This window comes from Gigantopelta aegis, chromosome 10 (genome assembly GCF_016097555.1).
Source record: "Gigantopelta aegis isolate Gae_Host chromosome 10, Gae_host_genome, whole genome shotgun sequence".
Classification (NCBI taxonomy): domain Eukaryota; kingdom Metazoa; phylum Mollusca; class Gastropoda; order Neomphalida; family Peltospiridae; genus Gigantopelta; species Gigantopelta aegis.
The window spans coordinates 20,305,669-20,323,652 of NC_054708.1; the positions used below are offsets into that span (position 1 = coordinate 20,305,669).

General features: G+C 34.1%; 1 protein-coding gene across 1 annotated transcript in view; it reads right to left on the minus strand.

Moving 5' to 3' along the window:
* Positions 1 to 83: 83 nt before the first annotated feature.
* The window catches only part of LOC121382841 (stress-70 protein, mitochondrial-like), a 39,732-nt gene continuing 21,831 nt past the window's right edge, over positions 84 to 17,984 (minus strand). Inside the window, exons 12-17 of the mRNA XM_041512469.1 lie at positions 17,024 to 17,128; positions 15,641 to 15,758; positions 10,066 to 10,160; positions 6,827 to 6,919; positions 6,081 to 6,221; positions 84 to 2,423 (exon numbers count right to left, since the gene is read on the minus strand). Coding sequence (XP_041368403.1) covers positions 2,298 to 2,423; positions 6,081 to 6,221; positions 6,827 to 6,919; positions 10,066 to 10,160; positions 15,641 to 15,758; positions 17,024 to 17,128 — 678 coding nt within the window. The 3' untranslated portion in view covers positions 84 to 2,297. The remainder of the gene's footprint in view (positions 2,424 to 6,080; positions 6,222 to 6,826; positions 6,920 to 10,065; positions 10,161 to 15,640; positions 15,759 to 17,023; positions 17,129 to 17,984) is intronic.

A 17,984-nucleotide genomic window follows, 5' to 3' on the forward strand; every position in this document is an offset into this window, starting at 1 on the left:
TTACAAAGAACTTCTATACAAGAGGAGACCTATATGTATATTAACGAAATTTCACACTAGTCAAAGAACAGCAATTACAAAAGCAAGTTACCATGTTTTAATGCACAATCGGGTCAAATACAATTTCTAATAAACATCACAGTATCTATATACAGTACACACCAAAATTATTAGATATTCAACTTTGTGCTTCTTTAATTTGAGGAATAATGCTAGTGTGGTCAAACATCCCCCAAATGATCACAATATGGCAATGTTTTGGTGTTGATAATATTTCTATTAGATTTCTTAAAAATTACTAATACTGAAATAACACTCGAAGGATACAAAATACATTAAGACTGAGGTACTGTTGCACTAACCAGTCTGTATCTTTAAACAAATTTCATAAACAAGAATTCAGAGTACTGCTTAATGCAATACAGGTTTTTTTCCGAACCGAACCAATTTTCTCATCTAAGTTCAAGATCCATAACTGTTAAAAATAGGCAAATACCGATGAACATGAAATGATCTGCATTTACATGATAAAAGGTGTACACAAAATTTTAGCTTACTATCATGAGATGTTTAAAAAAAAATTAATAATCCAGAAAAATATACATGGGGCAGATGGACAGACATAAACCGTCCCCTCCGATTGGACTGGTTAGAGACCAACAAATGTACTTTAAGTTTATACAAATAACAGTAAATAACCAATGATAAAAATGCTGCCACAAATAAATTTTGCGTGTTTTTTTGAGGCAGCACTGTTGATTACTATTGCGAATTTCATGGACCGAGGTTCCCCTAACAAGGAGTGATGTTTGCTCTACCCTTACATTTTGTACACGATACAAATGTTAAACAAACCCAGATGCATTAAACAGGAATCCACAAAGTGACATTATTTTACTCCTGTATAGAAGTATTCACATTTATTGCAAACTGTAACATGATTAGATAAATCACTACATACTATGTGGTATGATATGCTGTGCCAAACAACGAGCAAATAGTAATGGAATCAATTTATTTTGATCTCGATAAATACATTTAGGAGTTAAAAATAAATGTTTTACAACGTTTGTGATAAATGAGACTGGCAAAAAAAGAATTGTGACTGTTTACATTTACAGATGTCTTGTCCAATTAAACACTTTTGATGGATTTTTGTACCATGAAGAAACAACTTTTCATCTCCAAGCAAAAAAAATCTTCGACCACTAAAATCACGAGCATTATCATGTCTAATCATACCACCATATTACACCTGTACCAACGCAGAAAGCATCATGGCCAATCAGTAAATGGAATTCATTGGATACCTGGAACCCGAATGATAGTGGAAAAATTTCCTTTCACCCGATTCACAGCAAATTGTGAAGTCCACATGAACAAATTAGCTATATGACCACATTAACTACCCAGGTCCGTAGGAATCTGGGAGGGGCCACTTGTGACTTTTTAAAACTTTTTTTTAGCTCATTAGTGTTTGCCATTGTAACCAAAATCTGATATAGTTTGTACTCAATCCGTCAGTGCCCCTCTACTCCCAAAGTCGTTCCTACGGGCCTGCAATCAGTATGTGATTGTCACCTATATATTTTTTCATTTGCCTTGTTTAAAAAAAAAAAAAGAGAAGATTTGGAAGTAGCATATATGCTAGTACAGATTTGTATAATGACTATGGATATCAAAATATACAAACACATCAAACTTGTATCAAATCAATCACATGGATAAGCTGTTAACACACTTATTAACCTATGACAAAAATAACTTTACCTCCTGAAGGGAGGCAACTCCGTTCAATCTCAATATTTACGTTTTTTTACACCACATGAATATGGAAGCGAATGGTTTTGTTCTGATGATAATGAGTGAAATAATGAATATGGAGATTAAACACTCCCGATGCCTAATAGTATGGTTAGCTTGTGAAAAAAAAAGTTTATATATATTTGACTACAGAAACTGTTGGTTGATGTAAGGAAGTTGCTCGAAATGTAAAATATTTTAGTCAACATTATTTCAGTATTTTAAGGTTAATATCCATCCTACTGACATATTTACCTGGATAGACTAAAATAGCATTTATTTAAATGTTAGCACTTTTGGTCCATGTTATCAAATACAAACAATATAATCTGTAATAAATAGATGGTCTTTGCATACTTCTAGTAGGCCAGGTTTCAAACAATGTACTTGAATCTCTACATGATGAAAATGCCCACAATGCAGAAACCAGGCTGTACAAATGATTAATCTTTCCACTGTGTTATGAGAGAGCTGTAAGTTTCAAGTTCTCTCTCTTAATTCTTGTCTTCCTTCTTCCCTTCCTTCTGTTCGGAAGATTCCTCCGATGAATCTTTGTCCTTTTCTTTCTCTTCTGTCGAAGAAGAACTTGAACCTTCTTTCGCTTCTCTCTCTGAAGCCATCTGCAAGATTTAAGACGATAGATTTTTAAACCTTTATGCATGTAAAAGTAACAATGTTGTTTTTTCCTCAGTAGCAGTTCATTATTAGACATGATAGTGTTGCATATTTTTCAAAAGCCGAATGCATTCATTTCACCTTTTAAACCAGACAACTTCTTTTTCATCCAGAAAATTCCTGTTACATAGTTGTAAAAAAAACCCCAGTAACTTGCAGACATTTTGCCAGTTAAGGTTTTTTCCTTTTCAATGTTCTGATTCATACTCAGTCCATTTCAGTATATGCATGAACGTACCTGTTTTTGGTCCATATTTATTAACTTAAAGACAATATTTGAAGAGTTCAGGTACAAAACGCGATATAAACCATTTTCTTTCTAATTTTTAGTTAAAACCATTATTGTATGTCAGTAAGGGCTAATCGTAGGTCTGCTGTTTTGCTGCATTGGGTAAATCCCGTTTTTTTAAAAATCAAAACGCGATATACGCCAATTTAAAAAATCACTTTTACTGAAAATGAAAAATGGATATATCGCGTTTTGCGACTAAACTCTTCATTTATTACAATGTTATTTCAGTCCTCGAAATTCAGATCAATATGTATCAATAATAACAAAGTGAATAGCTAATAAATGGAGAATAATAAACAAGTTATTATCAAATTTATGTCCCGAGAGAAATATTATTTGTAGTCACGAGTTTTAGTGAGTGACAAATGAAAATTATTTCAAGATGGGACATAAATTTGATAATATCTGGTACCTACGTTGTTATTTTATTTATTACCCCAGCAATTTATTTTCTAAAAGCCTTTATTTTCGACACAAATGGATGTACATGTATAGAAACAATGTAAACCACTTTACACAGAGTTCTGAGTATTGCTATAACTTTGTATTTTAATCATGATTACAGATGTTAAAAAAAAAGTTATCTTTATTCTGCAAAAAAAGAATCTATAATGAATTGCATTAAAATTACATTTTGTTATGAATTTAACTCTCTCCAACCTGGACAAAATTTTGCCCACCAGGTTCCAAAAACTGGCTCCTTTTGTGAAATGGAGGAAATTAGTAGTGGTTCATTAAAAATGATTATAACTTATTAATTATTGGAATAATACCACAACATGTAATGAAAGATTTATTACTAATATAATTTTCTACAATTGTAAATATTTGTAGTGAAATTTTTTGAAATTATAAATGTTGTACATAAATTTGAAAAAAATAAATACACACGGTAAACAAATTTTGCCACATTTCTACTCGCACAATGTTTTATTTGTCAGTTACTCTTTATGCAAGTCCTTTGTGCACTGAATTTTGAAACTCAGCAATGTGTGGTACCTTTCAAAACAAGGATAAGGACACATAGGTTTATCACATTGTTTGCAGATATACTGTGTTTGATGTCGACCTTTTGGAACTTTTCGATCCGAACACACAACACAATCCGGAAATGCCTGAGCTCCACTTTTTGTCTTGTTGTTGTTGATCCCGGTGAAATGGCGTTTGTTTTCCAGTCTTGTTGGAACATCGTCAATGCTGTATCTTGGCTTGGCAGTTGTGGCACGATCGTGTGTTGCTACAAGCGACGAAATGATGGAAAGACGTAGTTTGTATTTGTCCAGTTTCACACCTGGATGCAACCGTTTCCAGACAACTGTGAAATTCACAAATGCCAGTTCCAATAAATAGAGGAACACCTTTTTCCACCATTTTACTGTTCTGTGCACACCAAGATAGGTCCAAATCTTTTGATCCAATAAATCCACTCCACCCATAAACTGGTTGTAACACTCGATAGCTTTTGGTTTGTTGATCTCTCTCCTGTTGTTATTGGCTGGGTCCCTGCATCGAATGTACTGATCATCATACGGGTGTTGTTGATGGTAGACAGCACATTTACCTGCTTCTTGTCCATCCAGGCAATGAATAAACACTTGTCGTCCCGAACAAACATTGGGTCGTCTCCTTTTTTCAACTTAGCTCTCTGTATTTGAGGCGGAGTTCCGCGTCGGTTTGCCCGTAGAGTGCCGCAAGCTCCAACACTGCATTCTGATAAATCTTTGAACAATTGTGGTGAAGAAAAAAAAAATTGTCCATGTATACATGATGTCCTGCATCCTTGACAACTTCACACAACTGCATGACAACTGAATTAGTTAGTCCCACCTCTGTGTTTTGTTTTCGTCCAACATACATAAACCAGTTGTAGCAATATCCTGTCGAGGATTCACACAGTACCCATGCTTTCAGTCCCCATTTATGTGGCTTCTGTGGCATATACTGACCCATAGATGAACGGCCCTTGAATGCAATAAGGCTTTCATCCACAGAAAGTTCTTTCTCGGGGTAATAAATGTCGCGAATATCTTTCAATCAGTTTATCAACAACAGGGCGGATTTTGAAAGTTGGGTCATGGTTTGGATGGTCTCTTGGAAGGTTTGTTGTGTTATCACACACATGGAAAAACATCCATATTATTTGCCAGCGATCACGGCTCATGATCTCTCGAAATCCTTTCATTTGGGTCAATGCATTTGTTGACCAATAGGAAGCATAATTGGGCAACTTGACAGCGCCCATGAACAACAAAATGCCCAAAAATGATTTCATTTCAGTGTTCACTACAGGTACCCATCCACGTGTTGTAGAACAAGGCGGTAATGTATCTTTGGGGTGCTTTTCAAAATACTGTTCTGCGTACAAGTTCGTTTGAATTGTTAGCATCGAAATGAAATCTTCGTCAAGAAACTTACAAAATATTTCAAACGCAGTTTCTGTTCCATCTGTATCGAGCAAAACGCCGGTCCGTTTGTCGAATCGCGGAAGCCAAGAATCCTCAAACGAATCCGATAATGAAACACCTGGTGTCGGAACGTCAACATCAGATTCCGAAAAATCTTCACTATCCATTTCTCCATCGATATCACTCGCCATAAAACCTTCAAACAAATCTTCATCTGAATCGCTATCATCAAAGAATTCTCTCCAAATAGCATCTTCGTCGGCCGCCATGTTTATTTGGGCCAAAAAAAATCGATTCGCGATAAAGGATTTCAACAGATAAAAAAGTAAAAAAATTTCATGTAAGCATTAGATTTTTCGATACAGGAAGGAAGTTGGACCATTCATCCGTACATGCGCAGAAGGTAGCTTATAAATAGTCTATACAGGGCTATTTATAGTAATCAGGGAATACCTTACTTCGATTGTCGAGTGAACTCGACAACCGGATTTCACAGTGAAACGGCTAAAGTCGAGTACACTCGACAACCGGACGGAGAGAGTTAACAGTCTTGAACGAAAACTCTTTAAACTAAATGATGTCATTGTGTATTTGCCAAATCATATTTAGTACCAACAAGGTGACTGGTTTGTAAGCGTCAAATTGTCCAATAGTAATGTACGTCATTTCTCAAAAGAGAAAATATGGAAAATATTTTTCATCCGAGTGACCTATGGGGTAATAATGATAAATATGCCATTGCAAATCAATTCTGCAATAGCTTTTTGCCATCGCAAATATTAAAGGGCTGATATGATTACTTTACAATGTTATAATCATTGGGTCAGCCCAACGGCACCATAGGTCATTAATAAAATTGAAACATAAAAGAATATACCTAAAAAGAACAAGCAGAAAATAAATACCTTTTTGTAAGCCATCTCGAAGAGTTTCAGCGACGACTGCTGAAGGTCGGACGTCGCCTGTCGGATGTTTTCTGGGGACTCAGAGTCCTTGTTGGCAAGAATCTCACGAACTTTTGTTATTTTCTCACGCAGCTGATCACACTAGAGTAAAAACAAGAAGAGTGAGTTTAAGGAGAAGAAGGAAATGTTTTATTTAATGATGCACTCGACACATTTTATTCACGGTTATATGGCGTCGGACATATGGTTAAGGAAGTAAATGTTTTATTTAACGAAGCACTCAACACCAGTATGAATATACTGACCCCACTCCAACCCCCCAATGATGACATATCTGATTAAAGAAAGAAACAAAGAAATGTTTTATTTAACGACGCACTCAACATATTTTATTTACGGTTATATGGCGTCAGACATATGGTTACGGACCACACATATTTTGAGAGGAAACCTGCTGTCGCCACTACATGGGCTACTCTTCCGATTAGCAGCAAGGGATCTTTTATTTGCGCTTCCCACAGGCAGGATACCACAAACCATGGCCTTTGCTGAACCAGTTATTGATCACTGGTCGGTGCAAGTGGTTTACACCTACCCACTGACATATCTGATTATTACTATTATTTAGTAAAATTGTATTAACTTAAAGTAAAGTAGGGCTAGTGAATTTGTTTTATGATATCGTAGTGTTAAGATAGCTTTGAAACCTGTAGCCAGGAACTCAACAAGTGAGTAACAAGACTGACCTCTTCTTTGGGGAGCTGTTCCTTAAATTCTTCCATCTTTGTCTCCGTGTCATGAACCACACTGTCGGCCTGGTTAACCATCTCAACAATTTCCTACAGATGTAATACACACATATATTAACCTTCTGACTACTGCACTGACTCACCAATCAGAATAATAATAAATAATAATAATAATAAATAACTTGTTGTGGTTATCTCCTGATGACAAGGTTTGTGAAAAGAACCCCACTGATCAAGACTAATTTTGATAATGACTGTTTTAGTTCTTTTGTTTTTGCACGAGAAATACCTGGATATTTTAGTTGGAAAAGTGGTTTTCAGCAAGTATTTTTGCTTAACAACTCATTTTTAGGAGTTGATAGCTGATTTTGACACCTAATTTGATAATAAGAAAGATGTAAAAATCAAATACTAATTTAACACTTCCACGTTAATTAAAAGGCTCAGAAAAAAAAATTCTGCATCACTATTCAAAATACAGAAGATAGGAGATTAAAAACATCACTGCCTTTACAAAGTGAAAAATAAAAACCGCTGAAAAGATAATGTCTGTTTTAGTTCCTTGTTTTGCTTGAGAAATACTTGGATAGTTTTTAGTTATAAAGGTGGTTTTCTGGAAGTATTTTCGCTTGACAACATTGCAGTCATGTTCAGGAGTTGAAAGCTGATTTTGACAGATAATCTGATATTGAATTTGACTGTTTTACCAACAACGAAAATCATTAAATATTGGGACTTGAATTGTAGTTCATTTACAAAAAAACACAATTCTGGTAAGAAAAACAGTTATTGGGAATAATGGACATAAAACACTGGACATTTGGCCACAACTTCATATATCAAAAAAATTGCCCAATTTTAATAATGATTAACTGAAAATAAGAAAAACCCATGAAAATAATACTTACCGATTCAAATATGAATATTATTTTATGTATTTATAAAAAATTTAAGTGAAAATATAAGAGTAATGCTTATAAATTTGTCTCACATCAACATTGTTTTTGTCAAAACTTAATCCAGTAATCAGAAGGTTACCAGGTAATAAGAAGTTTGTTTTGTTTAACGACACCACTAGAGCACACTGATTTATTAATCGTTGGATGTCAAACAGGGCATACAGTTTGAATTTTTGAGACAACCGATCATGTGATTTTAGTGTTTAGACGAACGATTTTCTTCAGTAGTTCAGATACAAATGCAAATTTTATTGGATCACGGTAATTAAATGTGAATGCAATATGAACGAATTTCGTAGCTTTTCTCCATCAAATGTCTGATCATAAATACAATTGGTTTTTAAATGTATGCTAGAACCAACTTGAAAGCTGCCCTTTTTCATTACAACACACAACCCCATCGGTTCTTTTACAGGGGAGTACTTATTGGTGCCAAACAATAATCTGAATGAAATGTTAATACAGGGATTTCCTGGAAGCATCGAGTTTATTGCTTCCGGGTCTGAACGGAAAGTACCAAAATTATGCGAATCCTATATCGGCCAAAATAACCAGCAATCGGCAATGTAGGCCCGTTATCTTATTATTTTCTTCCAAAAACAGTGAAAAAAAAAGGAAAAAAAAAGCCAATTTTGTGACGAACGATTACAGCTTTTGCACAAATGATCGGTCGTTTGTTGATATTGGTTTTGCATAACCGACAGATGAACGACAAAATCGTACGTGCTAAATTTTATGCCCTGTCAAAACATATGGTCATTTTGAGTCGTAGAGAGGAAACCCACTACATTTTTCCATTAGTAGCAAGGGATCTTTTATATGCACCATCCCACAGACAGGATAGCACATACCATGGCCTTTGATATACCAGTTGTAGTGCACTGGCTGTGATGAGAAAATGCCCAATGGGTCCACCGACGGGGATCGATCTCAGACCAACCATGCATCAAACAAGTGCTTTACCACTGGGCTACATCCCACCCAGAAGGTTAATAAGGAAGGAAATGTTTTATTTAATGATGTACTCAACACATTTTATATACGGTTATATGGCGTCGAACATATGGTTAAGGACCACATAGATATTGAGAGAGGAAACCTGCTGTCGCCACTTCATGGGCTACTCTTTTTGATTTACCACTGGGCTATGTCCCACGCCTAGAAGGTTAATAAGGACTATCCTGAATTTTCATAGCCATAGCAAGACATCCATTCAGCTCCTCCTCCCCCCCCCCCCCCCATTTTTAAAAATAACATGAAGCATTACATGGATAAATTATTTGGAATGACTGTAGGCCAAATTATTTCAAATTTAATTGGGCTATTGGAAAAAATTAATTTAAACAAAAATCAGTATTGAGATACTAAAAGTTTTGATGTCCAGAAATGCATTGGTTACAGAAATATTCATATTTTAAAAACAAAATTTTAATAGCGTTAAAAAAAAAAAAAAGGGCTACAAACTGAAGTGAAATAAAATATTTTAACACTTCTAAAACATACATATTTTAAACAACAAAGTATAATTTTACTTCACAGCGCCATACAAAGCATTACAGTTAAAAGGCTCAGAAATATATTCTGCATCAATATTCAAATTCAGAAGATAGGAAATTATAAAACATCACTGCCTTTATAAAGTGAAAATTTATAGAAACTGCTGAAAAGATAATACTTAGGAGATAACCATATGGAGTTTTTAAATTTGCGGGTTGTTATTGTCTATTTGATCCCACAAATGTCATGTTTTACTGAAGGCGTTAGCCTGAGGTTAAAAATGAAACATTTGCGGGCATCAAATAGACAATAACACCCGCAAATCTAAAAACTCCATATGGTTGTGTCCATTGTACACTGAATCGTTTTTCTACAGAACTGTATATTTGGCATTTCTTGAAAAAAATACCTGGCTACAATCTAACTGTAGACCCTTGAATCATCAACTTCGCCTGTTCCAAGTGCTAATGATGTCACTTTCTAATGACGTCATTAGCTTTCCGGGTGTTATTTTCATTTGATCCCAGAAAAAGAATGTAATTAACCAATCACAATACAGAACACACTCCAGTCAGTTTACAATTTTAAATAATATTTGTATTTAAAAAGTAAACAAGATTCGAGTAATAAACATCAAACTTAGCATGCAAAATGTTGGTACACTTTGGCAGGTGCAAAACTATATTTAAAATAAAAATAAAAATAAAAATAATATCTTTGACATAAAGTAGTTTCCATATTGATGACAATGGCATTACAAAGTGTTATTTTTTTACCCACCTTTTTCTTTCGGTCTTCTTCGGCATGTCTTTCTGCATTTCTCACCATATTTTCAATGTCATCCTTCGATAAACCACCCGATGACTGGATTACAACTGAAATTTTTTTTGAAAAAATTCAATGTAACTACATTAAAACCCCCACAAAACTCAGCTTGCATAAATGCTTAAAAGGAGATGAAAGGCTCAGAAAAGATTTTCCTCAGTGTTAGGAGACGAAAAATTTCAACATCATTGCCTTGACCATGTATACCTTAATAAAACTGATCAATTGATTACATTAACTATACAACAAAACTAATCAGTTGATTACATTATCTATACAATAAAACTGATCAGTTGATTACATTATCTATACAATAAAACTGATCAGTTGATTACATTATCTATACAACAAAACTAATCAGTTGATTACATGAACTATACAACAAAACTAATCAGTTGATTACATTATCTATACAATAAAACTGATCAGTTGATTACATTAACTATACAACAAAACTAATCAGTTGATTACATTAACTATACAACAAAACTAATCAGTTGATTACATTATCTATACAACAAAACTAATCAGTTGATTACATTAACTATACAACAAAACAAATTAGTTGATTACATTAACTATACAACAAAACAAATCAGTTGATTACATTAACTATACATCAAAACTTTAAAGGGACCGTCCCGAGTTTGCAGCTATTGTAAGATGTTTACGATAACAGAGCCTTATTGGCGACTACTATTTCATACTAAATACATTTTCTTGTTTATAGTACCAGTCAGGGGTGGGGAAAAATAAAATTGTCAATCGGTCCGCTTGATGTCTTCATTAACGGGGGGGGGGGTGGGGTGAGAGGGGGAAAAAGAAAGGAATAAAAAAATAACATTTTTTTTATCACATCAGTGGGAAAAAAACACCCCACAAATTGTATATATTTTACATAATGGAATAAATAATATAAAAAAGGAATAAAAGTTATGAATTTAAATCCCATATATGTATAAAAAGTACGAGTATTCAGTACGTGTCCTGAAAATTCATAAAAGATCACACCGTTGAAGCGTTTGACAGCCTGAGCTAGCACATGTTTAGACAAAGAGATTAATAACGTCATCACTGATTGGATGAAATCTGACCTCTACTGGCTCTTGAGATAACCAGTACATGTAGCTGTTCTGCTTACTCCCACTTGTTAACAAAAAAGTGGAAACCTTTTGTTAATTTTAAAATTCTTTATAATTATTGGATAGACTACATTGAACAGTCAACAATAAATACATTTATTGATTATTTCAGTATATTTTATGCTATTTCAAGCAGTTTGTATTGCACAAGTCTCTTGCTTCCGACAGGGACACTCGACCCGACAAAGCTCCGTACATAGGTGTTGACAGGTGTTGATTGTAACCAGTTGCAAACTCTGGGTCCTTTGTTTTAATTGGAGTGTAATACCTTGATGGCTCTCTCACCAAGAATGGTGTTATTGTTAACGTCTGTTTTATCTCTTGATTGGCTCAGCAACTTTGACAAAATTAATGTCTAGCCTAGTGGCTGTGGATTGACACTACTGTAGGTCCGACTTCAGTGACTGACGATATATACTTAGGCAGACTTTAAAATCACAGATGTCTGAAACACAAGCTATACTGACCACTATTTATTTATTATTTTAAATCATGCATGAGATACCGATGTCTGGGCAGGCCGGTCCACTTGACGGATAAGAATTTGTTCCAATAATAAAAATGGACAGGTGGTTCGGACCGACAAGAATGACAAAAGTGGGACCGGCAAACACACGTTTTTAAAAAATAATTTCGGTCTCAGAGATCGAGAATCGGTCCCAGACCGGGAGAAAAGGGCTTTTCCCCACTCCTGGTACCAGTGTCTGTATATCGCATGTGTTTGCGGTTGTATACTAATATATCACGAAGTTAAGTAAAAACTAAATGCGATATACTAGTGTTTATAGAACTTAGTTTCTACTTTAATTCGTGATATATACTTTTTCATACGTACAAAATTATTGGGAGGTAAAATCCGGTCTGGGCTACTACAAGCATTAGAACAACAACAAACACTGTGTAAATACAGACACTGATATTTTAAATAAGAAAATGTATTCAGGGTTTGAAACTCGCCCAAATATATGGTGGGCCAAAAAATAATAATGCATTTTGGCAAATTATGGTAAGCGAACCATGAGCAAGATTTTAATGTGGAATACAAATATTAACAGTGGCTCATATGTTATAGCTCTAAAGAAGATATTATTATTTGGGCGACTAATGTCATTATTTTTTAATATTTAAGTCGCCCAAGCAGGACATTGGTCATATTTGGCGACCTAGCCGCAGGCCGTTTCGAGTCCTGTGTATTTAATTTGTATGTTACATCATTGAAAAGGCTCTACTGGTCAGAAACATGTTACAATGACAAACATGCTGATATTATTTAGTTTTTATCTTCTTTCTAAAAAATGTATTATGAGAATGCAGTGACACTTCTAAAGTGCCTCTCTTGCAGTATGTAATTACATTCATGTGTTATGAGGAATTCTGTGAAATGTTTAAGTATTCACACTTCTGATTCTGAGTAAACAAAAATGCTCTAACATCAGTTAATTATTTTTAATTTGCTAATCTAGCTATGGCATTTATACATGATTTGGGGCGGAACGTAGCCCAGCGGTAAAATGCTATCTTGATGTGTGGTTGGTGTGTAATCGATCCGTCGGGATCCCATTGGGCTATTTCCCATCCCAGCCGGTGCACCACGACTGAAATTCCAGATCCCATGGTATGTGCTATCCGGTCTGTGGGACGGTGCATATAAAAGATTGTTTGCTACTAATGGAAAAATGAAGTGGGTTTCCTCTCTAAGACTATATGGCAAAATTACCAAACGTTTGACATCCAATAGCCGATGATTAATAAATCAACTTTAACTTTATACACAATTTGATTCAATTCCTATTAAATAGTATATTACATTTGGAGTATTATACATTGCATTAAAATATTAATTTTTAAAAAAATCTTATTTTAGGAAATGGTCAGACATTTTTACTTGATTAGGGCTGGGAGTGACCAACTAATTTTATTTGTACCAAGCCTAGCATGCCATCTTAATAAATTTGTATTAAATGAAAAAAAAGTCTTCTCTATGAATTATTTTCTCCACCTACCATAATAAGAAGGCTCAGAAATGTATTTCCTCACCATTATAGGAATCTAAGTACATATGCATCATTGCCTTCTTTTGTGTTTTTGAAATTGTATTTTAACAAAAGTAGAGTTTAATGACAGCACATTTAATCAGTAATAATAACAGCAATTTACACAAAATACCTGCTTTAATCAACATGCTGAAATGTCAGCATACAAAGTTCATAACTAGCTAATGAACATTTAATACAAATTTATTAAGATATCATGCTAGGCTTGGTCCATTAGGATTGGTCTAAAGTAGCCCAAATGTTCATATACTAAACATTAGTAACTGTAAACCTAAATATCGTAAAAAGTAAACACTGATAAAGATATTTAATAAGTATTTGATTCGAAATATAAATATGTAAGTCTGTAATATTATACCTTGGATATAGATAATTTTCTATTTGTAATACATTCTTCTTTTTTTTAAATTGTCTTTTAATGTTTCTTAATAAAAAGCTTCCAAAGAAATTGTGGAATAATGAGTTGTATTTAGGAATATCATACATACCAAATTGTTACTTGCATGAAAAACTTCCCAAGTGTAACTAACAAACATTGAACACTGAAAATATGCTCTTTAAAATTCCGAAAAGGGCTCAGACTTGCGTGTCCTCAAAGTAATATTAGGAGACGAAAAATATAAACATCATTGCCTTCCTAAAAATAGCCAAGAATATTGACAAAAATTATTTTTAAAATTATTAAAGAACATTGAAGTAGAAAGTAAAAATATTTGTTCATTTATTGACATCACTAGAGCTCATTGAAATATTAATCATCGGCTATTGAATGTCATTCATTTGTAATTCTGACATAGTCTTAGGGAGGAAACCCGCTACATTTTTCTATTAGTAGCAAGAGATCTTTTATATGGACCATCCCAGACAGGATAGCACATACCATGGCTTTTGATATACTAGTCGTGGTGCAATGGCTGGAACGAAAAAATAGCCCATTAGGCCCACCGACGCAGATCATAGACTTGACCGTGCATCAAGTGAACATTTTACCACTGGCCTACCCACAACTAATGTCTGTTTTAAACAACAATATCTTCCATCACCGATCTCTCCTGAACACTGAATTAATGAAATGTTTAATAGTGGCAACCTGACATCGAACAAAGTCCATTAGAATTGGTCTAAAGAAATAAAGTGGCCTAAATAAAGATCTAAAAGCTGATCATTGGTAACTGTAAGCCTAAAAATCATAGAGGTTAACTTCAAATCAAGATGGGTTAATCAGAACCAAAAAAAATCAAAAAGTATATAATATAAAAAAAAAATATATATAGATGGAATATAATACTACACTTTGCTTTCTTCCCATTGTTGTATTTCTATTTCTATTAGTAATGCTTTATTTTGAAAAACTGCCTTTTAATGTCTCTTTAATGTTTAAAGAAGTAATAAATAGTATAGATTGACTAAACTAGCATACACACCAAATTGTTACTTGGATAAAAAAAGAATAAGGTTCTAACAGTATTGCAATTGTCAAGTGTACACCAACTTAAAATGTGCTCTTTAAAATTGTGAAGGCTCAGACATGTGTGTCCTCAAAGTAATACTAGGAGACGAAAAATATAAACATCATTGCCTTCCTAAAAACAGCCAAGAATATTGATAAAACCTATACAATTTTTTTACTAAAGATTGAAGTAGAAAGTTAAAAGATTGTTTTGTTTATTGACACCACTAGAGCTCATTGCAATATTAATCAATGACTATTGGATGTCAAACATTTTGGTAATTCTGACATAGTCTAGAGTAAGAAGGGATTAGGCAGTCTCAAACAAGAAATGTTAACCAACTTTGTCAAGTGCAAAACTTTGTTTAGGGACATTATTCACAGTAATATATGCTCACACCATGCACCTTCAGTAGTCACGACAACAGGCATTAAAAATGTGCCCTCAACAATAAAAGCGACAGACCCTAATTTTTAAACACTGACGTTTTTCACAATTAAAGTTATTTTTAATAATTTAAATTTTAAGTACTTACATTTTATTATCTAAAATATTAATTTCATACACTTGAAGTGGTTCTGGTGGTCCAGGTTTTTGTAATACCTCAAAATGCATTTTTCATAGTTCTAAAAACGCACGTTCATCTGAGAAGTAATGGTTAGTGAGACAAGCTCTAGTTATTTTTAGACAATATTTCCCCGTTTAAACATTACAGACTTCAGCTTCTCTCCGTTTTAACTTTATGGAAATGTGTTGCAGGTTTGTAGATTAACTAAACTTAAGTGTCCTCTTCACAGGATGAAACGTGTTTGCGCCTTTAAATTTTTTTATTTGTAAGTTCCTTTAAGATTGGTATGAAGAAATAAAGCATCCCATATCTTACTCTGTTGTTCCTTGCCAGTTCCCTTGTCTCTTGCCGACACATTGACAATTCCATTGGCATCGATGTCAAAGGTCACCTCCACCTGCGGCACACCTCGTGGAGCTGGGGGGATTCCCACCTGTCACAGACAGTAATACATTGTAAGTATTAACAACATCAGATTGTTTTATCAGTTTCTATTTAAGTTTATTTAGTTTAACGTCACCACTAGAGCACATTAATTTATTGATCATTGGCTATTGGAAGAGTTTGTTTTGTTTAATGACACCACTAGAGCACATTGATTGATTGATCATTGCTTATTGGAAAAGTTTGTTTTCTTTAACAACACCACTAGAGCATAATGATTCATTAATCATGGCTATTGGATGTCAAACATTTGATAATTTAACAGTCTTAGAAAGGAAACCCTCTAAATTTTTTCATTAGTAGCAAGGGATATTTTAAATACACCATCCCATAGACAGGATAGCACATATCACAGTCTTTGATGTACATCGTGGTGCACTAGCTGGAGTGAGAAATAGCTCAATGGGCCCACCGACGAGGATTGATCCCAGACCGGCCATGCAGCAAGCAAGTGCATTTCCAATGGGCTATGTACCTCAGAAACCAAATTAAAAGTGTAATCAAACTGGTCTTATAATGAGCAGCGACATTCCTGAGTTTGCTGCAATTTTTAAGATTTTATCAACTAACAGACTTTTTAACGATTGTAATTACATATCAAATATATTTTTCTGCATAAAATATTAGTGGTTGTATATTAAATGGGTTTCTGATCGTTCTAATATTTGTACTTTGTAAAATTTCATTTTATTTCCTAAAATATTGTTTTTTTTGTATGTACAAAATTATTTGAAGACAAAATCCAGTTTGGGCTTCTTAGAAATATTAAGACGACCGGAAACACATTGAATATACAGACACTGATATTATAAACAAGAAACTATATTTAATATGCAAGTTTAATCATAGAAATATTTTATTAGTCGGAAACATCTTACAATGGAGCAAACTCAGGAATGTCCCTTTAATATGAATAAATATTCACACAAGAATGAAAAACTGCAGTCTTAACAAATCATGCTTTTCTATTTTAAATAAAGGCCTCTGTCCAAAGAAGAGGGTGGCCAATACTTTATATAAATTATTATCCTACTGATATTTATTAAGCAATCATATACTTGTTTACTACAACAATTATAGAAAAATGGTTTAAAATACAAGAATTTGTTTGACAATCAAATAGATTTCTATATGTACTTGTCTGGTGGACTTGTGAATTTTTTTGGGCTTATTTGTATTGCTGCTCCTATGCCTAGCCACTAAAACTGCCGTGGCTGGAAATGGTACTTAAGAGTTAGCTGGAGCAAGACTTACCAGTGAAAACTGTCCAAGAAGTTTGTTATCTGAAGCCATCTCACGCTCCCCTTGATACACTTTGATCTCCACCTGAGTCTGACCATCGGCTGCTGTTGAAAAGATCTGAAAATAAAGTAAGAGTTACTTAAATGATAACAGTAAGAAGCCCCACCCCACCCTCGCCCACTGATCCAAGATATAAATTATTTCTCCAATCAACAGAATTTATTTTTAACATTCAATGATGCATGTTGAGATTACTGCAAACATCTGTGAAAAGTGGGTAAATCACCATGAAAGTTAAACTTGATCAGTAACAGTACATGATAAAGTTATATACAAAGTTTCACCTCAATATTTTCAGGTATTGCAAAACGATGGAAAAAAAAATCATATTTCTGAATTTCAAGGGTCAAAAATGGGTAAATTGCCATGAAAGTCAAACTTCATCTGTAACAGTACATGCTAAAACTATATACGCAATTACATCTCAATACTCAAAGCCTTCTGCAAAAAACATCCGGAAAATGTATGTGGGACAGACAGCTGGACAGGACAGATGAAACCTATAGTCCCCTCCGGTTGGACCAGTGGGGGACTAAAAATGGGCCCACCCCTATTAAAGTCAACTTTATCTGTAACTCTATTTTGATTATATATTAAAACTAAATGGAAATGGTCAGCTTAATATCTTGAGCTGTTGGTGAATAAGAGAATTTGGAAAAAGTATATGTTGGACAAACAGAAGGAAGGACAGAGACAAACAAAAACATACAGTGCCCTCTGGTTGGAATGGTGGCAGTACACACACAAGAGTTAAAAAAAAGTTTGTTTTGTTTAAAAAACCCAGTAAAGTTTGTTTTATTTAACGACGCCACTAGAGCACATTGATTTTTAATCTTATCATCGGCTATTGGACGTCAAACATATGGTCATTCTGACACTGTTTTTAGAGGAAACCTGCTCTGTCGCCACATAG